The sequence below is a fragment of the Pyrus communis genome, chromosome 11 (genome assembly GCF_041283825.1).
Source record: "Pyrus communis isolate YQ-2024b chromosome 11, ASM4128382v1, whole genome shotgun sequence".
NCBI classification, from domain to species: domain Eukaryota; kingdom Viridiplantae; phylum Streptophyta; class Magnoliopsida; order Rosales; family Rosaceae; genus Pyrus; species Pyrus communis.
The window spans coordinates 31,523,740-31,551,339 of record NC_142575.1 but is presented as its reverse complement, the minus strand read 5'-3'; the positions used below and the strand labels follow the sequence as shown (position 1 = coordinate 31,551,339).

The 27,600-nt window shown below is 37.4% G+C and overlaps 3 protein-coding genes and 1 non-coding gene across 15 annotated transcripts; 1 reads left to right on the top strand and 3 right to left on the bottom strand.

Moving 5' to 3' along the window:
* Positions 1–2,121: 2,121 nt before the first annotated feature.
* TRNAS-UGA (transfer RNA serine (anticodon UGA)) lies at positions 2,122–2,203 on the bottom strand. Its single transcript has one exon. It is a non-coding gene; the product is annotated as a tRNA-Ser (tRNA).
* A 252-nt stretch (positions 2,204–2,455) lies between these two features.
* LOC137742239 (putative E3 ubiquitin-protein ligase RF4) lies at positions 2,456–6,526 on the bottom strand. Of its 8 annotated transcripts, none has more exons than XM_088680012.1 (4): positions 6,277–6,526; positions 4,840–5,711; positions 3,613–4,746; positions 2,456–3,256 (listed from the first exon to the last, which is right to left on the bottom strand). In XM_088680012.1, exons 2-4 carry the CDS (start codon positions 5,638–5,640, stop codon positions 2,732–2,734), a joined length of 2,460 nt encoding a protein of 819 aa, XP_088536138.1. In that variant the 5' UTR covers positions 5,641–5,711; positions 6,277–6,526; the 3' UTR covers positions 2,456–2,731. The 8 variants fall into 8 exon arrangements, with proteins under 8 accessions (XP_088536138.1, XP_088536139.1, XP_068338157.2 ...); XM_088680013.1 differs by having other exon boundaries at positions 5,949–6,302; XM_068482056.2 differs by having other exon boundaries at positions 3,613–5,711; positions 6,277–6,471.
* A 1,896-nt stretch (positions 6,527–8,422) lies between these two features.
* LOC137743708 (methyl-CpG-binding domain-containing protein 4) lies at positions 8,423–10,721 on the top strand. The gene is made up of 2 exons (XM_068483640.2): positions 8,423–8,563; positions 9,841–10,721. Exons 1-2 carry the CDS (start codon positions 8,525–8,527, stop codon positions 10,372–10,374), a joined length of 573 nt encoding a protein of 190 aa, XP_068339741.2. The 5' UTR covers positions 8,423–8,524; the 3' UTR covers positions 10,375–10,721.
* A 1,677-nt stretch (positions 10,722–12,398) lies between these two features.
* Positions 12,399–26,177, bottom strand: LOC137741986 (piezo-type mechanosensitive ion channel homolog). 5 transcript variants are annotated; one of them, XM_068481704.2, is made up of 21 exons: positions 25,982–26,177; positions 25,804–25,884; positions 24,994–25,153; positions 24,745–24,905; positions 24,246–24,402; positions 23,873–24,059; positions 23,206–23,321; positions 22,250–22,334; positions 21,124–21,339; positions 20,863–21,040; positions 20,516–20,644; positions 20,187–20,360; positions 19,877–20,110; positions 17,902–19,443; positions 15,143–17,628; positions 14,482–14,877; positions 14,176–14,334; positions 13,449–13,955; positions 13,176–13,320; positions 12,929–13,073; positions 12,399–12,742 (listed from the first exon to the last, which is right to left on the bottom strand). In XM_068481704.2, the coding sequence occupies exons 1-21, from the start codon at positions 26,028–26,030 to the stop codon at positions 12,607–12,609; spliced, it is 7,443 nt and encodes a 2,480-aa protein (XP_068337805.2). In that variant the 5' UTR covers positions 26,031–26,177; the 3' UTR covers positions 12,399–12,606. The 5 variants fall into 5 exon arrangements, with proteins under 5 accessions (XP_068337805.2, XP_088535810.1, XP_088535811.1 ...); XM_088679684.1 differs by lacking the exons at positions 24,994–25,153; positions 25,804–25,884; positions 25,982–26,177 and having other exon boundaries at positions 23,873–23,998; positions 24,745–24,881; XM_088679685.1 differs by lacking the exons at positions 24,745–24,905; positions 24,994–25,153; positions 25,804–25,884; positions 25,982–26,177 and having other exon boundaries at positions 23,873–24,030; positions 24,246–24,327.
* Positions 26,178–27,600: the final 1,423 nt, after the last annotated feature.

Below are 27,600 nucleotides of genomic sequence, written 5' to 3'. Positions count from 1 at the left end.
AGTGTCAGATCAAGAAATATATTCGATATTCTTGTGTAAGAGAATAAATATTGATTGGCACTGTATCATGCTATGCAATTAGGAATCTGGATCCTCTTTTGAGAATCCGGAGGATTCGTGAATCGTGTCCGTTCATCATACATCGTGCGGTCAGAAATTATTTTCAATATTTTTATTTAAAATTAAACACAAACTATACATGATAAAAATTGATCGCTTGATTACGATGAACGAACACAATTCACAAATTTTCAGGATCCTCTCCAAAAGGATCCGGAAAGGATCCTGTTGGTGCAAATAGTAGGTGGCTTTTTATGAGACAATGAACCAATCATTGGCCTATTTATGGCCAGAGCTTTCAATGGTGTATGGATTTGTTTTTCCCACCTTTAATTTGATGGGTATTTTTAGAAGCCTAATTCACATGGCCAGATGCCCCAAAGATTTGCATTAAACATTGAGTGGTGCGAAAAATGAATGGTTAAGGTTGAAAATAAAAGATTTAATAGTTGTGGAAATTAAATCTAATGACTAAAACTGTCACATCCCGGCCCGGGACGGATCACTTCCTGGCCCGGGACGGATCACTTCCCGGGCCCACTCCACTACCGTAGCACGATATTGTCCGCTTTGAGCTTACCATTCCCTCACGGTTTTGTTTTTGGGAACTCACGAGCAACTTCCTAGTGGGTCACCCATCATGGGATTGCTCTAGCCCTCTTCTCGCTTAACTTCGGAGTTCCTACGGAACCCAAAGCCAATGAGCTCCCAAAAGGCCTCGTGCTAGGTAGGGATGGAAATATACATATAAGGATCATTCCCCTGGGCGATGTGGGATGTTACAATCCTCCCCCCTTAGGGACCCGACGTCCTCGTCGGCACACATGCGACCAAGGTTAGGCTCTGATACCAAATTGTCACATTCGGGCCCGGGGCGGATCACTTCCCGGGCCCGCTCCACCACCGTAGCACGATATTGTCCACTTTGGGCTTACCATTCCCTCACGGTTTTGTTTTTGGGAACTCACGAGCAACTTCCCAGTGGGTCACCCATCATGGGATTGCTCTAGCCCTCTTCTCGCTTAACTTCGGAGTTCCTACGGAACCCGAAGCCAGTGAGCTCCCAAAAGACCTCGTGCTAGGTAGGGATGAAAATATACATATAAGGATCACTCCCCTGGACGATGTGGGATGTTACAAAAACACATGTAGCATTAACAAAGTTCTAAAAGGTGCTAGACGTTAGTCGGGCAGTGGATAAGGGTCTAGTGCCTAGGTGGTTTTTTTAATTTAAATTAAATTTATTATATAACATATAAATAAATGTCTACTTATATTTTAAAAAATACATAATTGTATTGAATATATAAATTGCAAAATAAAATGTCAAGAATTATTAAGTATTAGAACATATGGAAAACATGAGGAACAAATATATAATGAGTGTTCATCCAAGTATTAAACAATTCTTTTACAATTTGTTAAAAAAATAAATTGCGAAATGAAAATTATCTATTTCCTGTCTACGTGAGAGTCGCGACCTAGGTGAGCTCGATGGGCGCCTAAGCAGATCTAGACACATTTTCTTAATTTTCAAACGCCTAGGGTTTAATCAGGACGGTGGTCAGTCGTTTAGTGCCTAGGTGGGGCATAAGTCGCGCAAGACAGAGACTTTTATTGACTCACAGAGGCATTTCAGCCTTCCCCTGGCCACAAGTCTGGCTTTCACATCAGTAGCGGGTTTCAAACCTGAGACCTCCAGTTTTTAGTTTGAAGGAAACCTCGCAATCCGCTCTTTATCACTGGATCACCAGCTCATGGTTGTAGTGTTATTGATCGATGAGTTATAATATTGGTGATCTTACAACGACCGATAGAAGTTAGTTTCAACTTTTTTGGATGAATCTTCTGCATTTGCTTTCAAATAGTGCAGGTTAAAAAGTGTGGGTGGATGCTTGTGGAGTTGTCTTCTCCTTTGATACGAGCGTTATTTTTCTGTAAGTAAATAATTTCATAAGAAGGAATTATTAACTTGCTGATATGAAATTTTGAGGCTTTGAAATATGTAAAGCAGAATTAAACCAAAATTAAAAATTAAAAAATTAAAAATAAAAAGGAAGTCGTCGACAGCAGGGTTCGAACCTGCGCGGGCGAAGCCCAACAGATTTCAAGTCTGTCTCCTTAACCACTCGGACATATCGACTTCGGGTTAATTGTTTTCTAATTATTTAAAATATGTTAAAAGACCATATAAATTACAACCACATGGCATCACAAAAATCTGCGGTCAAAGATAGAGGTGAATGATATATTTTTTTTTCCATTGCAGGAATAGAAATTCATATTGTAGTTCATCCTGAAAAAAAAATTTCTTTATTTCTTCCTTCAACGTAAATGAAATTCACGGTAAACTATCCAATCCAACCCAATTCCGGGCACCAAACGAGACGAAAACTGTAACAATTAAGTTCTTTTTATTTTGTTTTAGGTCAGAAAAATCAGGTTGAAAAGAAACAGAATGAAGGGGCACTGCAGAAGGCAAATTTCATAAAACGAAAAAACCAACTTCCTACCCTTTACAAACTCTTCTGTATCTGTATCTTTTTGGAGCTAAACTATTTGAACAGTGACCCAGAAAAAAAGGAGGACAGATTCCACCATATAGCAGGAATGAGTTTAGCACTGTCTCCTCCATTGATCCAGTCACCGTTCTCGCTAGAAAGTTTACACGCTAAGGATGAGCATACCGCACATTGATCCTCCGCTGAATCGGGGTCCTACAAGAAGGGCAATCCTTCATTCCTTGTTTCTTGTGAAGCTCATTGCAATCTGCACAAACAACCTGATGTGCACACGGAAGGAACACCACCGACATCTCCTCAGATAGGCACATCACACACTCGCGGTCCTGTCTCAAATCCGGGGAATTCCTTACCTTCTTGGAGCTTGCAGCGTTTTGGTTTCCCTTTGTTGCCAGCCCACCTTTTCTGTCTGACGGGGAACCTCCAAAGCTTCCGGCAGCGCCCCTTCTTAGTGCTGCAATTCTTGAGGAGTCGGACTTCAACTTAAGTTCTGATAACTTGCTCTCAACTTTTCTAATGTCTTCCATATACTCCCGCATATCATATTCTGCGCTCAGTTTGATCCCGTCCTCCTCCAATTTTGTCAAAGCTTCACATTGTTCTCTTTCTTTTCTTATGGAGTCAGCCTGCGCAAGTATTTTCTCCTTTTCTATCTTCTCCCTTTTCCATCTAGCCTGTAAAATTTAGTAATACTAGTGAGAAATAACAACCAGAACAGCAATGTATATTACCAAATATGCAACGGGCCATAAAATTATACCAGCACAAAATTGACTAGAAGAAAGCTAGTATTACACGTGTGTTTGCCTCTCTACTAAATTTTCTTTATTTCTTCATTCTGAAAAACTAGCTTCCTTATTAATTATTATGCTCAGTGAGAACAACTGTTGACTTAGCAGCACGGCAAGCAAACAATTTTCTGAAAAACAAGGCCCCACGATTCTTATCATGAATTTATGCCCTTGTTCACCTGTTCACAAAACATAATCTTGAAAGGTAACTGTTATATCTACACGTTGAAGTTGCATACCTCGATTTGATGATGGACATTTTTTGCCTTGCCTAAATCCTGTTGCAGTTGAGCCACCTTCTTCTTTCCTGTCTCAAGCTCTTCCTGCAATGCGCTCCTCAGCCCCTCCCATACCTGGGCCCTTTTTAGTTCCTTCTGCTCCCTCTCTAATGCTTCCTGGTTACGTGCAACGGACTCTACAGCCATTCTTTTGGCAGCACTCAATTCCTCTTTCAGAGTGGAATTCTCCAACTCAAGCCTACAGATTTTAGAGGTAGCTTTCTCAACCTGGTCAGTTGCATTACTTAATGCATTCTTTAACTCAGAGATTCTCTTCACCGTGTTCTCCTCCAACATTTGTTTCTCCTTTTTAAATTTCTCTGCTTCTGCCTTCTCTTGCTTCAGTATTTTAAGTTCAGGTCGTTCTTTACCAAGCCTATGCGAAACCTGCATGACCTTCTCATTGGCCCAATTAGTCCAGCTTTCTAGTTCATTGTGCAGCTCCTCCAGCCGAGGAACTAGATTCAAAATCAGCTCATCCCTTTCATCTTGCGCGACATACTTTCCTAGGGACTTATCATATGGGATGCCAGCACAGTAATCAAGAGGAACAAGATCCTTCAGCTGAGGAACTGACTTCAAAAACAGCTCATCAATCTCATCTCTTGGGATATCCTTTCCTAGAGACTTGTCATCACATGGCAAGCCAGCACAGCAATCATGATTCTTGGGGGATGCCGGGGTCTTAGCCTTAGGTCCAGATTTCTTTTCCAAACAAGACTTCTGCGAAAGCTTGGGATCTGTGGGTCGCAAGTAAGATATAGGTAATGTTACTGTGCCACCTGTTGCTAGCGAAGCAGATGAAATCTTGGTTGAAGCATGATGTCTTCCATCAGAAGAAGGGATGGTGGCTCCAGCTTTGGCACTTGACTTTGAGGATGAAACTGTTGCTTGTTCCTCGGGAATTTCAGGAGGAGGCTTTAGCCTCTTCTCTAGAACAAAACCACCAATCGTGACTTTCCCTGATTTGAAGCCTCCTCTTTTCTCATAAGCGCTGTAATTTCGATCCATATGGACGGACTTCTTCCGAAGTGCTGCTAATTCTTTCTTGGTGCGCCCCTTTAGAGCTCCTGACTTTTCTTCAGAGGTAGATGTCTGAGATATTGATTGGACATTTTCACCAGTGAATCCTAAGCATTTTTCCAGACTATCTAGCATAGATGACAAACTATCTTTCTCAGAAGTTACCTCTTCGGGTGCATGAGAATGTTTACGGAAACTTCCAAATTTGAGTGCTTCAGGAGGATTCTTTTGAGCATGGGCAGGTGGTGGCTTTGAGGAATTTGCTTCGTCTGCCTTTGAGCTTAATTGGGGAGAAGAAGAATCAGAGGATTCTTCAAAACCAAGAGCACTAAATGGATCACCTTCCGATGTACAGGCTAGCAAAATGTTCAAGTCACATATCAGCAGCCACCACATTGCTTCTGCAACTGATAACGATGGCCTGACCTCCCTAACCACACTGATCATTTCTAGCATTGTGTATTCCACCAGGTGCTGCAAATTAAAAAACTGATCATTTGAGGCATCAATATCTTTCTCTTTCTTAAGAACCTCCAGAGTATCACTAACAATATTTTCTAGAGGGTCTTTACCACCAATGTAAAGGCCGCCTCTTGAAACAGCCTTTTCAGCAACCTCCTCACTGTACCCATGTTCAGCTACCTGCTTAATTGCACTCCGGAAAATTGCTTGCAAATAAGACAGCAATAGTTCTTCAAGCTGGCACACAATTGGGTCATCCCAATCTGCACACTCAAAATCTCCCACTTCCACTTCTTCTTTGGGCTGAACCACCCCAGCCTCCGCTGACTCATTGTCACTCAATTTTTGGCATTCCTCCAAAGGTAATTCACTCCGAGGGGTTACAGTTAGGGGTGAACCGGGTTTAGTTGCATTCTCTGGAGAAGGGTCAGCTAATTTTCTCTTGTTCTTACTTCCTTTTCCAAAGGATGCCCCTCGGCCTTTCCGGGTACCACTGTTGACCATTTTTTTCTTACTACGAACAACAAGAACTAACTCCTCAGTATTTTCACCGGTCCCTTCTAAATCAATTAACCCTACACGACCCAACCAACAAAACAAGTAAATAAACAAAAACTGAGAATCTTGACCAAAAACAATAATAAATAATTTGTCAAAAGAGAAATGTGCAATCATATTCTAAAAAATTTCACAATTAATCCCTACAATTTAAATTCTTCGATTTATCAAATAAATAATCACAAGCAAGATATGCATTCCTCCTTCTTCAAGTTCAATTAAAAATTAACACGAAATACTATCAAATTTCATACCTCTCAGCTACTAAGACAGAACAAATAGGTACAGGAAGCACTTCACCTAAAAGCACTTAAATCGTACGAAAGTTGGAGAACAAACAGATTAACCGCACAACCCAGCAGAAATCAAACAACGCATGCAGCCACACAAGTCCAACTACTGAAATACCAAAACATCACCGACAACCCATTTCTCCAAAAGCATCAGAAACTCGATGCCCAATTCACAAAACCCACCAAAATTTGATCCCGGTGGGTGCAAAATCTCTAACGTACACAGCAAAAGTAAGAACCCATATGAAAAAAAAATTGGAACTTTATACCCAAAATCGAAGAGGCGTACCGGGCGAGCGCTGCGGTTTTTAGGTCGCCTGAAAAAAGCAGCAGCGTAACGATAAAGACGAGGAGAAAGTTGGGGGCGAGTGGCGAGGAGAGAGAGAGAGAGAGAGTGAGAGAGAGAATGAGCTTCTGTTGTGAACAAGCGTTTGGGGTTTTGGGGTTTTTTACTTTTTTTGGTCAAACGGAGTTGGTTTGGCATGGAGTATGTAGGAGTCACATAACCAAATAAAATTTGATCCTTTGCTTTTGCACATGGCATCTTTAGGCCCAATTTTTGCTTTTTATATGGAATAAGTTATAAAATACAAATACAGACCCTATGTTAATTAGGGTAGCGATTTTTACACACACATTTTTTTTTTTATTTTGCACATTCGTTTTTGTGCGTTAATTTTCTTTTGATTGTCAAATACCAACTTACATATGTCAATTAATTCAACTCAATCATTTCCCTTCATAATAGTTCGCTTCATGCGTTATTTTAATCAATCAATTCATGTATTTTAATATGTAAATTATTGATTTCCTCTACAATTATTACAACTTGTAATTTAATATATGAAATTCATAAATATATTAATTAAGGGGTAGTTGAGATCGTATTGGTTTCTTCTCTTTTTTATTTGTAACTTTTTTATTCATGACGTTACGAATTAAATTGTATTAATATAAACAAATATGTTAATGGATGACTTGGACTTTCACTAACTTGTTGAATGGGAAAACCACATTCAATGTCAATTTTATAATTAGGTACATGCACTAGTAACATTTTATAATTAAGTATAGGCAATGAGTTTTGGTTGCTTCATAAGTAACATGGATTCATAAAACATTTTGAAACAAATATGAAAGCCAACACTAAATTTTGGATAATCAAATCATGATTAGTTTACAGTTCTTTTATTCATCCTAATATAATAAAACGAAATGCTAAATTCAAAGTCGAGAATTTCTATTGTACATAAAAGATCCATTTAGTTAAACGAGACCCATTTAAGTGTGGATATGTGTTCATTGTGGTAGTGAGTAATGTTTGTGATTGTGGTGGCGACAATGATGATATATGGAGTATTCATGGGCACCAATCTTCAAAATTTTAGATTTTGAGGGACCAAATGAACTTAATTTACAGTAAGCATAAGCAAAACACACAAATTTCGAAAGTTAACATTTTTGGTAAATGTTAGGTTTCGAGGGACCAAATGAACTTAATTTAGAGTAAGCATAAACAAAAACACAAATTTGGAGAGTTAACATTTTTGCTAATTTTTCGCATCCATGTATATCAAGATACAAATTTGGAAAAATTAAATGCTATGGAGGTTAAATTTTAAATTATATTTCGCAAATTAAATGATGTGATTGTTTATGATTAGATTATTACTTAAGTGTTGAATAATGTGTTTATTTCAAATTAGTGACATGTTATTTAGTTCGCAAATTTGATGTACATGGCATTACCCGAATAATTAAAGGGAATCCCCATTATACACTTTTGGATAATGATCATTTAAGGATAGTAATTGCTGGTTTTTACTTTTTGACTTATTTTGTGTATTGTTTTAATTGTCGAGATTAAAAAAATAATTGATTTTTTTTTTAATTTGATTTAAAAATAATAATTTCTTGCAATTATGATTTTGGAAAATAATCTCTATTAAGTCCAAATGAAGCAAATCTCTATTAATAATCTCTATTAATTTCTTGCAATTTTGATGTGGGTGCATTTACAAAAGAAATGAATTATTGCATGTAGTCTAATATGCTAGTGAATAGAATGTTTAATTTATACTCATGCGTACCGGATTCAAAAAAAAAAAAGATTGTTATCCTCTAAAAATCAAATTGACACACTGTTTGATACAAGTTAACATTTGTTTTTTAATAAATGATATTATTTAAACTAAGAGGATGGGAAAGCGGATTAAACCTTGTAATTAACTAATAACAATGTGATTTAAATTCGCATTTAGTGAGAATCAAACCTAATACCTTTCACTTACAAATGAAAAATATCACGAAACCGTACTACGTAGCACGGGCAACGTTTCTTATGTCATAATTCATTCAATTATTATTATTTTTAATTTTTAATACAAGAGGTAGACATTTAAAGGGTAAAACCGTCATTCTGGTCCAAATATAAACGGAGGAACCGAATTGAGCACATATGGTGTCATCCTCCTCCTCCGGCTGTTCGGCAAGATTCGGAAAAGGGGAGAATTTTTCAGCGGCCGGCGAAGCACGAAATGGACGGCCGAGAAACGACTAAAACGTCGTCGTCCAAGGTATGAATAGAATCCTCGATCCAATATTTTCACCCTCGTCAATATCTCATCTGATTTTCGTTCGCTGCCGGTGAAATTTTAAAATCGTGATCTGTTTGGTTGCCGAGAAAACGCGGGAAAATGAAAGAAACTGAGAAGAAAATAAAAGGTCTTTTGTTTTTTCATTTATATTAGTAATTTGGGAGCTGAAAGAACATAAATTTAAACTGATTCCAGCTCAATGTGATTGCATTTCCAGATTAGTTTGTGCTTGAATTTTCTTTTCATCGGAACCCAGATGGAAAATCTCTCGAAATCGAGCTCGAAAAGGCTCTGCATGTCATTGGGAATTGCTCATCGGAATTGGGTTTCTGAGTTTTTGAAGAATAATTAACTGAGGATTTAGTGCTAATTGACCCAATTCACATTAATTTTTTAATGTCAGTAAAATGTTAAAATTTAGCAAAAGATAGAATTATGGAACTTTTGTTAAGGGGGATGGATTATCATATAAGCTTAGATCTTAAAATAAATTTTGAAACTTTTTTGAAGCATGCGCGTAATTTATGTGTTAAATGTGCTTCTTCAATTTACTGGTAAGTGATGAGCAATCTGTTGTTGTTTTTGCTGAATAAATGTTGTTGAAAGTGTTTAGCTCAGAGAGTCGGCGAGATTCTTAAGAAGTTCAGTTTGGAGTAACTGTGATTATTGCACAATAAGATGGATTATATCTACACTCATGCCAGGGAGCCTTTAGCAATTAGCGTAGCATGAAAGTGGGGTTGGTGTAGGAGTAACTACGATTATTGCACGATGACATGAATTATAGATGAATGCTCATATCGAGAAGCCTTAGGGCTCGTTTGGAAGTCATTTTAAATTGACTGAAAGCGCTTTTAGAGAAATGTTATTGGGTTACAAAAGTACCAAGTGCTTTCTGCAAGAAGTATCAATTATGTGCTTCTTTCAGGAAGCACTTTTAAGTGCTTTTCCGGGATTACTTTCATTTTTACTGAGGATTGGTTCCAAAAACATTTTTACCAAAAGCGCTTTCAGCTATTTTAAAAGCATTTTCAAATGAGCTCTGGCATAACATTGAACTGGGGTTGGGATACATTGCACACTTTCTATTGTGTTCTTATAATTGTATGCTATTTGGTACATATGCTTCTTTTAGGATTTTGAATTTCATTTCAATGAGTAGTTTGATGAAATGCTATTGTTGGGTTTTGCATTCGGTAGTGATTTGGAGGACTAAATCTTTGAATGTGCTAAATCCATTTGGATTCTCTTGACAGAAACCAAATATAGCGACAAGTTCGATTGATGTATATGCTGCACAATGTGCAGAATGCAAGAAATGGAGAGTGATTCATTCAGAAGAAGAGTTTGAGGAAATCAGGAGCAAAATCAGTACGCAACCCTTTTATTGCAACAAGAAATCTGGTGTGACTTGTGACGATGTTGCCGATATTGAGTACAACGCTACTAGGACCTGGGTCATTGATAAGCCTGACCTTCCGAAGACCCCAGAAGGTTTCAAGAGACACTTGGTGGTTAGAAAAGATTATTCCAAACTGGATGCGTATTATATTACACCCACGGGGAAAAGATTGAGATCACAAAATCAGGTGGCAGCGTTTTTAAAAGAAAACCCCATGTTTGAAGGCATATCCGCTTCAGATTTCGACTTTGCAGCCCCAAAGGTAATGGAAGACACCGTTCCTGAGATTTTTGGTAAAAAGGGTTCTGATAGCAGCCGCAAAAAAATTAAAACGAAAAAGAATGAGGATCAAAGTGCTGATATCGCTGGTGAAGAAGATGTTGAGTAGCTCATGTTGAAAGATCACCGGAGAAAATTTTGTTGGGAGGTTTTGCTTTGTGCAGAAATGATGTCTCTTGTCCGTCCTGATAGCGCGTTGAAATTTTGATACACTCCAGCCCCGCTCATGCTGGAATTCTGTTGTACTTCAGCTGCTAGGTTATTCGGATAAATGTCTTCGGTCTATTTCTGAAAAGGATCCGAAAATGATACTCGCGGAGTTGTATTTCTTGGGTTTCCATCGTGTTTTGTTACTTTGGTACTGTTTTATGTAGGAAAATTAGTCGAAATGCCCCTATTCGGCTTTTAGATTTTTCGTGTATTCCTTCTCGTTTCAAGAGATTCAAGTGATATATAGTCTTTGTGTTACAAGGAGAACAAAAGTTTACTGGAAAATCTTGTTCTGGAAATACTGTCCACTATGCCCTCTGCGATTAGGCGAACCTGTGCTAAAAGTGAAGAACAAGCACGACTGCCGGCGTTTTCCACGGCCGGACTGCCGGCGTTTACCATGGCCGGTTTTCGTGTATTCGAGAAGCATGTGTGGTGACCTGTAAATCTTCACCAGTGTAGTACAGGACCTCTTCAACTCGGAGCTCACCCTCTGCTCCTGCAGCATATGTATCACAAATGGTTATCAACCTATGGTCCTATGCACCAAAAAGTATCATACAAAACCCATGGCGGACAAACCCGCCATGTGAGGGCTGTTCGAAAGTGCTTTTATAATGGTTAAAAGCGCTTGTAAAAGTGATTCTAGGTTATTAAAGATTTCAAAATGCTTCTAGTAAAATCGCTTCTAATAAAAGGAAGGATAAGTTTTAATAGAAAAGTATACTTGGCCCGGTTCTCTTAGCGATTTGATTCACATTCCTCTTCTATACAAAATCAGAATTTGACATGTACGTAGATCTTTTTCATTTTGTGTAAATTGTTATGTGTATAACGTTTTAGACTTAATTTATGAGTTAATCAAGAATTAGCCAATCAATGTTTATTTTTAAGGAAAACTAATGAAAATGACTTGAAAATTTTGAGTTTTAATGGTAAGGACAAAATAAAGGGTAAAGTGAATAGTACCAAGATTGACTTTTTAGTGTAAAAATGTAGTTTTTCATTAAAATGAATAGTAGTGTAAACTTTTCGTTAAACAAATATTGTGTGCTTGAACGTATGCGAACCGCACCCAGGCATACCCAATGTATTATTGTGCACGTGCCAATATACTTGCTCACTAGACTTTTTTCGTAATTTTATTTAAAAAATATATATATGTTGTACGTCTTTTCTCCATGTAATTTCAATGGAGAGAAATAAAAAAAAAATAAAAGAAGATGTTTTGTTTTGAATAATATATGACATACATTTCGGATATTTATGTCCGGAGTTTATAGATTGAGTGATCCAAACCGTTTAAGAGAGAAATAGATTCAGACCGTTTAAGTTTTTAAGTTTTTGTGAAGTGAGTTAGTGTCATAGTAAGATGAGTTAATGAGAACCGTATGATTGAAATTGAGTGGTTTGAATCTTTCAATCTGCAAGCTCCAGACACAGATCCGAAGCGAAGCTCAATCACTCTGTACCAATAGCAAATGGTCCATTCTATACAATTGATTTAGGGTAGCCCTATTCACACATCATTTTTATTTTTCACACATCCTTATTTATTTTTGTTCATTGATATTTTTCAATTCATTCGATCAAACGGCTTGAGAGGAGTGTTTGAGAGGTAAAAATGAGTGTATGGATTACACCACCCTTGATTTAATACTGTGATCAATTATTAGTATAATGCTCAAATGTTATCTTAACATCTCATCCCCAGCTAACTATTATTTTTGAATTAAAACCTCGGGAGGTGTTTGTGTGATTTTATAAACCTAAAACGGTTTTATGAAAACACGACAAACCTCAACTAGGCGGGGGGAGATGTTAGTGTAATTAACCAAAAATCTTATTCTTGAAATACAGTTCTATGGTTTTTTTTTTTAATTTTTATCAAACTTGTATTGAACTATATATACAAAGACTACATGACAGATCAAAATCACTCTTGAAATAATACATTGTGTACATGTAAACCACTAATCCCTCTGCGATTAGGCAAATCCTGTGCTAAAAATGAAGAACAAGCATGAATGCCGGCGTTTCCGATGGCCGGAAAAAGAATTTGTGTTGCATTCCTCCAACCATAAAGGGTGTTAGTGAAGCCTAATGTCAGCAAGTTAAACCGAGAGGATAACTAATCCGGTTTCGTGTATTCGAGCAGCATGTGTGGTGACCGGTAAATCTTCACCAGTGTCCAGTATAAGACCTCTTCAACTCCAAGCTCACCCTCTGCTCTTGCAGCATATATATCCTCACAAATGGCTATCAACCTATACACCAAGAAAAAACATACAGAACCCATGTCAAACAAACCGACCATGTAAGGGCCTGTTCGGAAGTGTTTTTAGATAAGCAAAAGCACTTGTAAAAGTGATTCTGGCTTATTAAAGATATCAACGTGATTCTAACAAAAACGCTTCTGATAAAAGGACCACTTTTTATGAAGTTGTGTTTACCTATCACAGGAAGGAAGGTTCTCGTAGGGGATTCTCATTCGTAAGTCGGAACATTGAAGTCTGATGAAGCGGCCGACGGCAAGAACAAATGTTATGTAGAGACCCCAAATGCTGAACTTGCTAAGGGTGTCACCAAGAATACCCTCTGAATTGGACACCCGAAAATGAGGAATAAAAGCAATTTTAGCCGAAAATGAGTTAGTATGCCAGAAAAAGAACATATGAAATGACATTTTGGTAAACTTACGTGGCGGTGTTTCCTCAGATACGATGATGGCCATCGGTCCTGTCAAACCTCCACATCCATTGACATCTGATGAATTGATGTCGCGGAAGGACCACCACTCATAATTTGCACGATTCAGAACAAGGTCCGCGCTAATGAAATTATCCTGTAAATTAATCATAATTCAGTAGTTTTAACAAAGAACTGCTATAAAGATTACTGCAGAAACACAACAGCAAGAAGCAGATATGAAGTACTCAAATTAGTAAGACATGCACTCGCGAGAAAGGGTACCTCTAGTTCCAATGGTCTGACATCACCAGAACCAGTGACACGGAAGTATCTTGGATAAATGTTGTACATCCTAAAGCTGTTAATGGAGCCGTTGAGAACTTTTTGGACATCTGATTGTTTCGGAAGATCCTGAGACTCCAAACTTCTTTCATATTTCACAGTTTCCTTGCCTTTGGGTCTGTCCCTGGAAAGTACCCAAGTGAAAGATATATCCATGTTGGGATCCCAAAGGGACCGAATGAATCTGGTTTGGACTACATCGGGGATAAGCCACAAAGTACTAGCATCAGATTCGCAACATATCAACTGGACATCTTTCTTATTATAGGTATCCAGGTAACCTTCAGGATCGAGATTAACATCAGAGCTGAGTTTGTCCCATTGGAGCTTTTCACAGAGGGTGGTTTGATACAGGGTCAGTCTTCCACTCGCTGTCTTAATGTCAACCTGAACAATGGCATCTTTGATGGGATTTTCAATGTTTGTCGGGTTACCACTGCTGTACATCTGCGAGGAGCAAAGGAGTTTTTGATGCATGATTCAGAAAAGCAACCAACTGTTTCTTCTACTCGATGGTAAACTTAAAATTAAAGCACATGTGGGCTTGTCTACTTGTTTGTGTGTGCCTGATCGCCTAAGACTCAGCAAAACCAATTACTTTATTAACTTATGATTATGATAAAAATATCATTTGGTAATCAGTATTTGAGTGGCGTACGTTACTTACCAGCATTGGAGCCCAAATAACACAAATCAATATGAAAAACAGACATATCCCGTTGCAACATTTGGTCATTTTCGTTTGCTTTTCTCCTTGTTTGTGCGTTGCTCTGTTCAAGACTGCGTCACATTTGACAAGGTACAAGCTTGCATGTATGTCCTCCAGCTAAACAGAAAGCCATTTTTAGTTACAAGAACACAGTAATGATAACTGATGGTACTCCACTGATAATTCAGTGCATAGTTCTCAACAGTTGAAGTTTTATGCACGATTAAGTATGATGAAATGTTGCAGATAGATTAAGAAACTTACTTTCAGCCAATCATACATGGTCAAAGATGTGGTTGTGCATGACCAATCAAGTGCACATCTCAATTCATAAAGGAAAGGCAGAGCACGATATAGTCGATATCCGAAATAATTAATTCTTGAAATCTCACTAGTCAAAAACTGCCGGTACAAAGTGTTTTTATGAGGAATTCCATGTCGGAGTTGTATAGCCTGCAGTGCTAAAGAAACTGCTTTCGCAAGAAATATAGCACGGAGTGCTAATCCTCCAGCATGTTGGTGGGAAGGTTCCATGTTCCAAGCATACTCTGTTACTGAATACGTGAAGAGGATGAGATTGAAAAGGTAGAAAATCACTTTTCCGGTGGCAAATGAACAGAGATAGATTATACGGTCAAGCACAATCAAGAAAAAGATAATCTGCATGAAAAATCATTTAACCTTTTAGCAATTTAGATAATATTATACATTTCAGTCTTATTAACCATAAAATGAAATAAATTCATGGACCGAAAAAGAAACAGTGTAACGAATTCCTCTACCATAGTTTCGGTATAGTGAGCCAAGAACAAAAGATGAGTTATTTAACTTCAAACTTGTAACTCCATGCTTTTTGCAATAGATCTTAAAGTACTTGATTTTTCACTACTTAAAGCATGACAGAAAATGATGAAAAATAACTAACCATTAGGATGAATACAAACTCTTTCGGAAACTGATCTTCAAGCTGATACACGTCAAGAAATTCACTGTTATTTTTTATGACGGATTGGTAGAATATGGCGACTAAAAAGAAAAAAGTCAGATCGGCACCAAATACATATGCATACAGATCAATGTCCCTCTTGCCTCCTCCAATTACAGAGAGTATGGGGTATGGGAATCCTATTTCTTCAACAAACCCAGCATCTTGTGCTTTAAGAATTTCCTTCGCGACATCAGCTGCTGGAGTAAGTGACTTGTACCATTCTATCGAATCACCACACTCTGTCATGGGAGAGGCATATACCACCTCAAAAACAGCCAAGGCTACATTTTCATTTTCTTGACTCCTTTCTATGCTTTGGACATGCACCCTGCTAGCGAAAGGGCAGAGATTAGGGTTTTTCTCCTTGCACCTTTCATCATGAATGATTTTAAGCAATTGATTTACTCCAGACTCGATCTTTTCTGGCTGAATCCCGTCCTCTGGCCATGAGCGCACATCCATAGACACCTGAACAAAGTAAGGAGGGGAATCTGCTCCCTGTGTCAGTGAATTCCAGTACCTGAAGAAGCTTCTGACTACCGATTTTACTGCATTTTCCATTATTTGCAGTAACTTCTTTGTTTTCTGACTCCAGCTATAACTGACAGGAATCTCTTTTCCATGCAAAGCACTCCTCCTATAGAAGTCGAAGTCTGTAGACGACATCCACTCACCATCTTTTGCGGTTATAGAGCTCTGTAAGAGGGTAAATAAGTAGACAAGAAAGAGAGGTAATGAACTGACCACAAAAGAAGATGTGATTTTATGTTCAGGAAATCCCCACTCACGAAGCAAGTCTGAAGCAACACTAAAAGCCCAGTGCTGGATCATAATCTGGTACAGATACTGAAGCAAAATATAGACTTCTGTGTAAATCAGCATAACAACCCAGAAGATGTAACTTGGACCGGAATTTACACATAGTGCGTACAAGAATAAAGCTGCCAGATACACCATAGAAAGCAAACTGAAGTTCCACAAAAAGACAAGGATAAAACAACAATAACACACAATATCATTGTTGGATCGCATTTGGGACCATATGTGACGGAGGATCCTTCCTAACTGCAGACTTGTTGCATCAGAACTCGTGTCAGACTGCAGGGAAGATGAACGGTCAAAGGACACTTTAACTTTCTGGCTCTCCATCTCATCATACACCCCATCCTCAACAGAAGAGTGCTCATTGACATCAAACTCATGATCAATGTTGAAAAAGCTTACAAGGTTGTTAACTGCCTGATTTCCAATCGACTGTACCTGGGAAACACCATCACCTAGCAGAGATATTAGTGGGCTTTCCTTTGCTTTCCCTTTAACTTTGTCCTTTTCTGAAGAAGTGAAAAATATGCCATCAGCAACATCATCTTCAACTTCAGTGATCTCACAGTTAAGAGATTCTATTGAATCTCTTGCACACTCCATCGCTGTTGGATTTTCCATATTCACTGGTGCAGGAGATTCATGCAATTCACTAGGATATAATGAATCCACTCTAAGTATCTGCTCCTTTTTCAGTTGTAATCCTTCTTTATCAGAGGTCCCCCAATCGTTGTTCGAGTTAAGAGAAGTATTCCTCCTCCTTCTCAGGCCTTCACTGACAGAAGGAGAGTCACCGCAATTAGTAACCGAGTTCGTGCTGTGGAGTTGGGTTTGCAGGTTGAGCATCTCTGACTTCATTTTCTCCACTTGCAGGTTACGCTGGTGTTTCTTCTCCTCAGATTCACGAATATGTTTTAACTGTGCAGTTTTCCATGCAGCTTTCTTTTCTTGCTCACGCACAATGGCACCAATTTGCTCGGCTTCAAGATACCGAGAAACATAATCAAACTCTGGGGAGGAGAACATATAGGACTGAAGTGATACCAGCATAAAAATGATAATCTCAACAAGAGCCGATCTTGCAGTAATCCGAAATCCATAGTCATACTTATAAAATCCAATCATCTCAAATACGTAATCTACTGTCTCACACTTTCCAGCACAAGACTCCCCCACAAAAGGAGATTGATATGCAAGAGAAAGAACAATAAGAGCAAAATTGTATATGCGCAAGAACTTGAATATCTTATTCCTCTTCTTTAAGATTTTAAGTCTCACCCGAAAGAAAACCAGCGCAAAAGCAAGATAACCAAGGTGCAGAATGTCATACTCAATTGTTCCAGTAATCAAAACCAATGCTAGCACAAGATCCAATAGATGACAATAGCAGTAAAGCCTCAGGTAGTCAAAGAAGGTCCACATGCTTTTGGTTTCAAAAGAGAGGTCTCTCCACACAAACAAATTTTTACTTTGAGATACCATTTGTCGGTAAGTAGATGACACCGAGAATCCGGACAATTGATCAGCACGAAGTTTGAAACAAGCAAGCATGAAGACAGCAAAATAGCTGATAAGCATACGCGGATCATCGACAATAAGTCCTAGCATAAGTGGTACACATTGTTATAGTTTAAGGAATAAATTGATCTACATAACAACTGAAACATAAAAGAAAACAAGATATAAGGTCAGAGAAAGAAAAACTAATTCGTCTTAAAACTTGTCTAACAATGGGCCAATAATCCATATCAATTTTCTGCAACACTCTCCAATTCAGCAAAGAAACTAAAGAAATTTAGTATGCACGTGTATGTTTCTGTGTGTACACGTGCACACCTGTGTGTGTATGCATCAGATGGCTAAGAGAGTAATACCTAACCAGCAGTACTTGCAGTAACTGAAATACATGGTTGAGCTTTGCCAGCAATCATGGCACTGTGTATTCGTCTCATCAGGTTGATTTCGAGTCCACACACACCTCCAGATGGCAAAATACTCAAGGATGAGAATGGATGCAAACAGGAAAACTAATACGGGCCATAGTTTACGTATACTCTGCCGATTCATAATAATGCAAGTAGCAAGTAACGCAATGTATACCATAGATATGGCATTCAATAAAGCAAAGCTTGCAAGAAGCAATGCAATCATGTTTATCTCAAGACCAAAGAGGTTAAACATATTCTCCATCCAGAATTTCAAATAGATTTTTGCGATAAGCTTCTGTGTGTCAAATCTCTCCTTTCTCAAGGCAAGAATCCGCTTCTTGTTCCACTTATGACTCTCTTTGGTGCTGCCCCAAATGTACCCAAATGAATATTTATTACTGCTACCCTCAGAACCTCCTGCTCTAGGGGACACATGGTTAGGTGATTGCGATGAACCAGGGGGAAAAAAGGGCCATGATTGGCTCCTAACCCCTTCTCGTTTCACTGAAATGGCTTCAGAATCTGTCGATGGCTTGTTATCCTCCCTTGGGATGGAACCATTGATATTGGCATCTTCTGTTGAGACAAACAATGGACAAGGCTCTTCCCACTTTCCATTGTTTAGGATAGTACTTGGCATCTTTTCCAACCAGCGAAAAACATTATATTGAAGAGTGCATGCAGCAATCACCAGAACTTTTCCTCTCAAGCCAGATTCTAGACTACAAAAGCCCGGTTTAAATACACGGAAACCCAAAAAAAGGGAAATATAAGAGTGCTTTTGTCCAGGAAACATTGCAGCCTGTCTACCCCACATCTGAAAAAGGTACTCAGACGTTACTAGGAGTCCTGTGTAAACCAAGAATGATTTAGATGGGAAATGTGAAGCTTTAGGTAAAGTTGAACACAGGACAAGGCCAAGTAGATAAAAGAAGCCAAAGGCACTTATTGGAGATAAAGATGCATAGAATACTGCAATAAACAAGATCTTGTTGCTGTGCCAAATGACAAACCGCCTTACAAACCCAAGCACTCCAAATTCTAACACATGGACATCATCTGACCTGTTATAACTGCTCTGTCTTCTCTCGTAGCTATAAAGTTGCATCACAATCAACACTGCAAGGGATTCCCAAATATTTTTCAAATATGAAGCTTCTGAGTTATAGCCTAGATAAAAATAAAGGTCTATGAACTTAGACAACCAAATCTCAATGCTCGGGAAACTGCTCAAGCTATAGATAAAGATAAACACCACAATTGCATATGCTTTCAATGGGAACCAAAGGCGTTTTTTTGTTCTCTCCACAAGTTGTCTTCCAATGATCCAAACAAGGAGAAGGAATATGTATCCAAATGATACATAATTGGGTCTCACCAAGTATACAGTAAGGAGAATCGTTAGAAAGGCAATGTAGGTTCCACATGATCTGTACACAGATAAAAACTTCTGCCCAATTGCACTGAGGAATAATGCGATTCTTCTCTCTGGAAAGAGAGAACACATCAGAAAATATAAATGTCAACAGTAATTAAAGGAGAGTACCAGCGGTAGCAGAAAAAGGTCTGCATTGGGTCAACATCAAGCATATATGGTCCTAAAATACAAGGTTGATTGTAGACACCTTGATTCATAAAACCAAAAACATATAATTTGGAGAAGGAAACCTACAATATCTAGTTTCGATTAGTTTTATTGGATCTGTTTCCAATTCATCAAATATTCATTGCATACTTCACCACATGCCTTTGTAGCATTCCAAAGTATATTATCAAATAACTAGGTAACTAGGCATTCACTAGATTATCACTCGGGACAAATTGAGAAGGTTCAGACCAAATTTCAAATTCTGCAATCATCAGAGACCAGATTGGCCCAATTCACGAAAATAATAAATAAATATAGCAAGGATGAATATACCATAAGAAGGATTATCATGTCTGTACTGAATGGCTGAGGACGCATACACTGACAACAAAACTGATTTATTCAGACCAGCTTTCAAAATGCTAAATCCAAATGGACGGCTAGGTGTATGCTGCACAATTGCTGAGAACGAAAATAGCATTTCAAAGCCATGGTTATGAATTGCACAGAAGCAAGCGAGCAAAGCTATTTGCAAAAAGTCCCACGAGCTTTCATGTTGAAGAAGACCTGCACCATTTACAGAAAAGATAAATCACTAGACATTTAATTTTTCCTTTGACAGCGGTTTCTGACAGTTGCATACCTAATTGTGATAAGATTTCTGCACTCAAAGAGCCTTTTTGCTCCAAAGTATCAGAGATCGGATTAATCTGAATGATATACAATAGCGCAAAGTGAACCTCACATAGGAGAATCAAAGACTTCCGCATCTTTCTGTTAATGTTGTGGCTCAAAAGATATATCAAAAAGAATATCACTGAATCACAGGTCAAAAATAAAACTAATTAGAAAATTGTGCTACGGTGTAAATTAAGCATTAATTTCATCATTACAAGATAAAAAAATATAAGAATGAACAAGGGGCAGCTTGCTAAGTTTGTCAATTTCATGAGTTAAATTTTAGACACATACCATATACAGCATGGATGAAACCAGGTTTCATGGCAATGAGCAATATCAGTGCCAGCATGATAGCTCGAGAGCTTTTGCGCAGTCCCCAAGCAATTGTGGCCACTATCAATACTTTGGTCTCTCCCTCACCTATGATAAAGGATATAACAGTATTACATCGATGAAGGAAGATAGAATCAGAAATGGCCTAAGTATATACGCAAATTAAAATCAATGGTACAAATCTGCACAAGCGTGGAGAAAAAGACTAGGCAAACATATAACTGAACCCCCCACCACCACGAAAAGGAAACAACGAGAGTTACCAGTTATTCAATCAATTGGTTTGATATTGTGTATCTCAATACCTTCTGCGGTACTCTTGTCATTTGAAGATTGTCCATCCTCATCAGACAACCAAAGGAAAACCGATTTGTTCACAAGATTACCCAAGGCAACCAATATACCAAGACAAAATTGTGCAAGCAGAAAGAATCCAGGTATGGGATAATGCCACAACCCAATCATCTCCCATATGTCCATGTTCTGAACATGTAACCAAAACAGTCAACTTCCAACCATTTTCTGTTAAATGCAGATATGAAACATCACTGGAAAGAGAGTACTACCTTCCCGATTTTCCGATTCAAGAATGCGAATGCTACATTGAAAATATATGTGCTAGCAGCCCACAGGAGAATGAAGACAAGAAGCAGCCCATTCAGTCGATGCAAACGGAATAAGGAAGGGAAGACATATATGATGTAGCCAACATATGCAAGTAGCCCAAATGCGCAAATACTTGCAAAATGAAAACTCCAAAAAGAAAGAGCAAACAAGGAAACCTGCCAAATTCACCACAAATACCAATTAATATAACTAAACTGAAAAGAATATAGATCTTGGAACAACAATTTCAGCCAGATGCAAGTAAACGAAAAACTGGAAGCTCATAAGTCAAAAATGTCACAACCCAGTGTTCCTCCACTCACTTTACATGGATCTTCAAAACGTTATTATACAAACCCTAAACAAGTCACCCACCAACTCAAACTAAAGAACTCAAGCATTCAATAACATTGACAAAAGATATATGAAATAATTGCAAAACTACAAAATACCAATTGGTTCAAATTTCCTCTAAACTCAGTTTTATTTTTCAGTTTCTAGATTTGCGTGCATGAAAAAGACGCCAATACTTTATTTGTATCATCATCAGTTCATCATCGTACTTGCCTTTGTCCTATTCGTATGAGGTTACACAATATCTCCTATTAAGTCAATGTGCTTTAATATTTTTGTGCTACTTCTGTCCAGTCACCAGTGTTAGCCACCTAATTTCCAACCTGACCACTTTATCTACCTAAACTTTTTAAATTTCCAGTAAATCTTAATTAATGCAACAAATACTTTATCTAAAGTTTCCAAGTCCAAAATTTTTAAGAGAAAAAGGAGCATATCCATATTATTACAATGAGTTTGTTTTTGGAAACCAAAAAATAGCAACAAGAAATTTTTTCTCACTGGATTGGAAAAACATGAAAACTAAAAGAACACTTCGGTATGGCAAGTAAGATTCCTACACGATGGTTTGAACTAAATAGATAACTAATGCCCCATGCATTAAATTCAAGCACTGAAATTCACAACTACCTCATCTTCTCCTTCAAAAAGATGGCATGAATGGGTCAATTCAGCCTCAATAAACATCATAATGTTGTTCAGTCAAGAAGAAGAAAGTAGAGGAATACATACCGGGAAACCATATGTGAAGAAGTTGATACTAAAGGTCCGGAAAACCGCTCCCTTCAATAAAACATTGGTATGCCTTACACCAGATCTGAATACAATAAACAATTACTTAAGCTGCACGCATATACACTGATAATGATACAGGCTCCAACGGAGAGAAGTAGCCAGTTACACTGGATACACCAAACAAACTGTAGTTATGCAATAATTGAAGGTAATACAAAACATCAGAACAGATAAGAAGATATTGTTTGTTTGGATGCAAAGCATTTTATGCTGGCATATACATAGAGTGTCTGTGAAAGTTGGCCTCAATGATCAACTAAAGCTATATCTAGATACTAATCCACTATGTGACTGATGGGTTATCATCACACTCTCTCTGACAATCCCAATCTTTGTTCTTTTTCACAAGAAAAAATTGAAAGCAGTTGGTAGGCTTGATGAAGAGTCCCCCTGCAGTCTACTAAAGCTTTTATCTTGACATTTTTTAATGTGCTACCAGAAAACTACAGGCTCTTTTTCTTTTACTTACAAGGGGAAGATTCTAAGAAACTGAACTCTAAGAGTTTGTTGGGTTGGATTACTCTAATTTCATCCACCATGTTCTTTAAAAATTTCTAGCCTCTGATATGGGGTTGCAGCTTTAGTACGATTGGCTCCAAACTTTCTATATGTTGTTAAATGATCCCAACATTATCATGTTCTAATCTTATATCGAACAAATGGTTTTACTTTTACACGTACTTATCCTGCTACATATCATGTTCTATTCGAAACTTTGATTCAGCAAGATCAAAGATATGGACTTAGACTAGGATGACAGAGGTCTTCCTCCCTCTGTGATAGAACTTAGAACAAAATCAAATAGTAAACTTATACGCATTGAAGGCAATGATTAAAGGAGACAGCATACTGTAAACCAGTGGAAAAGATGTTACAACATCCAAGAATATTACCTAGATTCACGAATAAAAAATGAATGCTTCGAGGGAAGAAGTTGCTCCATCAAGTTGTTTTCTTTCATGGATAAAATAAAATCCATTTCCTCTAGATCACATTTAACACAGGATAGCTGCATTAGAAGGAAGAGAATGTAAAGAGAAACCACAAGTACGCACTGAAGCACTTGGGTTATAAAGTACAATGGATGACATATACGTTTGATAAGTAATATGGGATTGGTGCACCTATCACACATTTTAGCCGTATGACAACTTTGAACTATAGTTTACACTTTCAAACACAAATTATTTCATTATAAACCTGCAGAACCTACACTGTAGATAAGCTGAAATCACTGGTTTTCAAGTATCCTACCACATAAACTGTGTTGAACTTGTAGAAGACATAAAACAAAGGGGAGTGCTAGCAACCTTCTCACTTCTACTCATGCCACGTGTATTCCACTAGCACAAAACTAAAATTTTAATTACTTTTTGGTTGACAAACTAAAAATTTAATTACTTTATGGTTGACAAACTAAAATCTTAATAATACTAACAAAGGAAGAAAAATAGTGGGAGACCGTGGCATGAGAAGAAGTGAGAAGGTTGAAATGAGAAGGTAAGTGAGAAGGTTGCTCGCATACATATCATGATGTAGAAAGTAAAAGAGAGTACGTACCATGGTGTAGAAAAGTAAAAGAGAGCAGCTCGAACAAACTTCAGTCCAGTCAGAATGTAAAGTTATTTTGAACAGACCAATGAACTTAGCTACCCATTGTAACATATCCGGAAACTCCACAGGGAGCTGATACACATAAAGCAAGACAATGTTGAAGCCTGCATACAAGTGAAAAGGCTTCCACCACCTTCAAACCCATAGGTGCAACCATGAGCAACAGAAGCAAAACTAACTACAGCAGATGTGTACATGGATACATAGATAGATATATGGACAGTAAGAGAGAGTGTGTGTATGAGAGAGACGGAGACAGAGACAGAGAGAGAGGCAACAATATCATCGAGTAACAAATGATGGATTGCAAGGAAATCACCTGAAAAGTCCTAGAAAATTGCTTGTCAGAGACCAATCTACAAGACCAATGCAGCTCCCAATAAAAAAGGGTAGAGAAACCCATGAAGGACGGCTAATTCCGACAACCAACTGAATGGCAGGCAACAGCAACAAGGCAGCAACCCTAAGATGAGAACCTTCCAGAAGGAACAACGAAATAATTCCAAATCAGTTGTTACTTTTGTATGATTAATTCTGGTATCTTCAACTTAACCAACTCATAACTAAGATTGCACACAGGCATGTATATGTCATTTTAACATCTGATTAATAAGGTGAATAAATCAACTGCTAAAAGCATCTTTAAAAATTTGCAAGAACATCATCCCAAGAGAAAATCAAATGCATAACAAGAACTGTATCCAAGATTTATACATTAGAATTGGATTCTTTATGTATATAATGTTATATGGCTTGATAGGAGAAATCATAGAAAAAAAACCGAAGAGACAAAAAAAATCAGGCAATTAATTACTTACAAATTGGTCGTTCAATGGCTGATGAGAAACAACCCCAACATGAATCGCATGATGAAACAAGACCAAATCTGTTTCCATACAAATCAACTAATACAACAGCAACTACTGATAGTTGTAAGAGTAAAAAATATAGCACGAAAGGAGATTTCCATGACTGCAATCTGCAAAAGCACACACAAAACGCTGTATAAATGTATGCGTATAAAATAAAGCGATGTGAGATTAAATAGAAACAAAGCAAATTCTTACATCATGAATCCAATAAGATTTGCCCACCAAGCATCTACTCCGCTCCATTTATTTCCCTCAATAGCCCATATAACAAGATATATCACTTGAGAAAAAATAACAAATAAAGAAAATATAACAATGATCCATGACAATAAAAGCTGCCTTCCGAGATGAAATCCTACAAAAAGAAAAACACTGTCAGAAGTAGTAAGGTTCAATTATATAAGTAATTCCAGCATTTAGGATAATAAGAAGCAGCATATAAAATACCAAAATCATTTTTCTTTTCTCTCATAAATTGCAATGATAACACCAAATTCTGCATGAATCCAATAAAACCCAAGGTTCGACATTGAGTGAGATCTTACATAAAACTCGAGTGGATCTCCAAAAATTCATGTTCTTTTGTTGTTTAAAAGAAGTTCACACCACTTATGCATAAACTTGGCATCTAAGTGGGTGGACATAGCTACTCAGGAAAACCAAATCTGAGCACTCATAGATGCATAGCTAAAGGAATCATGACAATTATATTATAAACAGTAGTCGAGCTTAACTAAGCGATTGTGATCATCTCACAATTAACATTGTTTTCGGGGAAAATCAAAGAACTTTAGCTACTCTCTTGTACACAGCCATAACAAGAAAACCCTTTGCATATGAGACATTACATGTCAACCCGCTAACAAGAAAGTAGTAATCCATAAGCACATCTTGCACATAGTTTCCTAGTATCTCACAAATACATTTTCACTTGGTACCATGTCTACCTAAATTCATTCGAAACGTCGAAACCAAGCTTGAAAATTCACAGAGCAGCTAGCTTACCTAGTTTTGGTGCATTAAATAGAATAAGAAGAAACGCTATCAAATCGACAAGAGAGAGCACGCTCCAGTTGATAACAGCAGCTGCAAGAAAAAAGATGGTAACTTTTAAGAGTTGCAATTTGATTTTCTAAGAAAACACTGGCAAAAGACAAAGGCATTTGCTTTTGAATTTGAATACCAGTTAGCAGCAGCAGAGGCAACACGAAACCGCCAAGAAGTCTCCCCATTAGAGGCCCTTAAAACCCCAAACCAATCACTTCAACTTCAAGAATCCATCAATGGGTTTTCGATCAGAATCAAATTCACGAAAACCCATTTCCCAAAACCTTCAAATTTCCTCAGAAAACTCCCAATTTCCTCAGAAACTCCCAATTCGAATAGAAAAAGGAGAAACTTAGCTGTTGCTTTCTTCTTTGTTTGGCACACGATAACGGAACGAAACAAAAAATAGGTACGTTGGTCCTCCAAAATTCGCGGCAACTCAAACAACCGTAAACAATCGTTCAAACTCCAAAGTAATAATTAATCAGAAGTACTAGTCTCTGGAGCTCCGATAACTACCAGTCTCCTAAGTCGGAGCTGCAAGTCGCACACATTTTATGAGATTGGCAAACAAGCAAGAAGCTTTCAGAAGGAAAAAAATAAATAAAATATATATAATAAATAAATAACATTTATTATATTGCAAAGCCTGCAAGTGATTAGAATGGTTGGTGGAATTCGCGCGGAAATAAGTAGAGTCGTACAAGTGTTCGTTTTCTGTTTGGGCTCTACTCTGTATTATCTGGGAAGTTATTGATTGGCCCCACTTATGTTGGCCCACAAACCGATGAATAAGGACAATATCTAGTTATTAATGGATCTTCACCGTACACATTAATTAAAATGGTTCATTGATTCTCTTTGGCTTCGGGTTGTGCTCCCGTTCTTCACAAAAAATAAATAAATAAAACTAATAAAAAAGATTTTAAAATTTTGAGTTTTAATTAAAAATTGTATTATAATTTTATTTAATTATAAAGACAATAAAAAGAAAAGAAAAAAAACCTAACTAAAGAAGCGTGAAAAGAGCATCCAATCAATCATTCAGTTGCATAACCCTTTGATATAATCTAAACATATTTCATCCCTCTAAAATTAAAATTTCAAATTGAAGTAAGTTCTGTTCGATTCAGAACCACATCTGGGACGGTATGGTTGGGGAGGAGTCAGTCAGGTGTGGGCGATGACGTTGATCTCTTTTATTTTTTTATTTTTATCTTTTAGTCATGCATAATTTTAACGACGTAGACGTTAATCTCTATCATTTTTTTTTAATCTTTTTATTGCATTATAGTAAAAGAACTTGAAAATTTGGGACAAGCATCTACTGTTAAATTTCATAAACAGTGTAGTACTATTAAGTTTCATAAACAGTGTAGCACCATTAAGTTTCACAAACAGTTTGTGTGAGGGGCGCACAGGTTCGCACGTCAGTTTTTTTTTTTTTTTTTTAATATTAAAATTATGTTTTTCATTAAAATTTAAGTTTTTTGTCCTTTTTATTAAAATTTAAGAGTTTTTCATTAAAACTTAAGTTTTTTTCATTAAATAAAGTTATAGCATGAATTTTTATTAAAATAAACTTAGTCCAAGCGCTTTTCATAAAAGTTTCAAAAAAAAAAAAATGGTTCATTAATATCACCATGTATTACTGTATAATATTATTCCTCTTCGCTTGTACTCAAATGTCTCAAATTCGATTCTTACCAAAAAAGAATTTAAACCATATTATTATGGTTACTCCAATGTAAGGGT

What these genes read in the sequence shown, in the direction of transcription:
- LOC137742239 (XM_068482054.2), bottom strand. Translation starts at nt 5,811, where the DNA reads ATGATTGCACATTTCTCTTTTGACAAATTATTTATTATTGTTTTTGGT. An exon ending in ATGTCCATCATCAAATCGAG is followed by an intron (nt 3,257 to 3,612) that starts GTATGCAACTTC and finishes TAAATTTTACAG; the next exon opens with GCTAGATGGAAAAGGGAGAA.
- LOC137743708 (XM_068483640.2), top strand. Translation starts at nt 8,525, where the DNA reads ATGGACGGCCGAGAAACGACTAAAACGTCGTCGTCCAAG. An exon ending in CTAAAACGTCGTCGTCCAAG is followed by an intron (nt 8,564 to 9,840) that starts GTATGAATAGAA and finishes TTCTCTTGACAG; the next exon opens with AAACCAAATATAGCGACAAG.
- LOC137741986 (XM_068481704.2), bottom strand. Translation starts at nt 26,030, where the DNA reads ATGGGGAGACTTCTTGGCGGTTTCGTGTTGCCTCTGCTGCTGCTAACT. An exon ending in AATTTTCTAGGACTTTTCAG is followed by an intron (nt 24,060 to 24,245) that starts GTGATTTCCTTG and finishes ATGGGTTTGAAG; the next exon opens with GTGGTGGAAGCCTTTTCACT. An exon ending in AGTTTGTATTCATCCTAATG is followed by an intron (nt 14,878 to 15,142) that starts GTTAGTTATTTT and finishes TTTTTCATGCAG; the next exon opens with ATTATCTTTTTCTTGATTGT.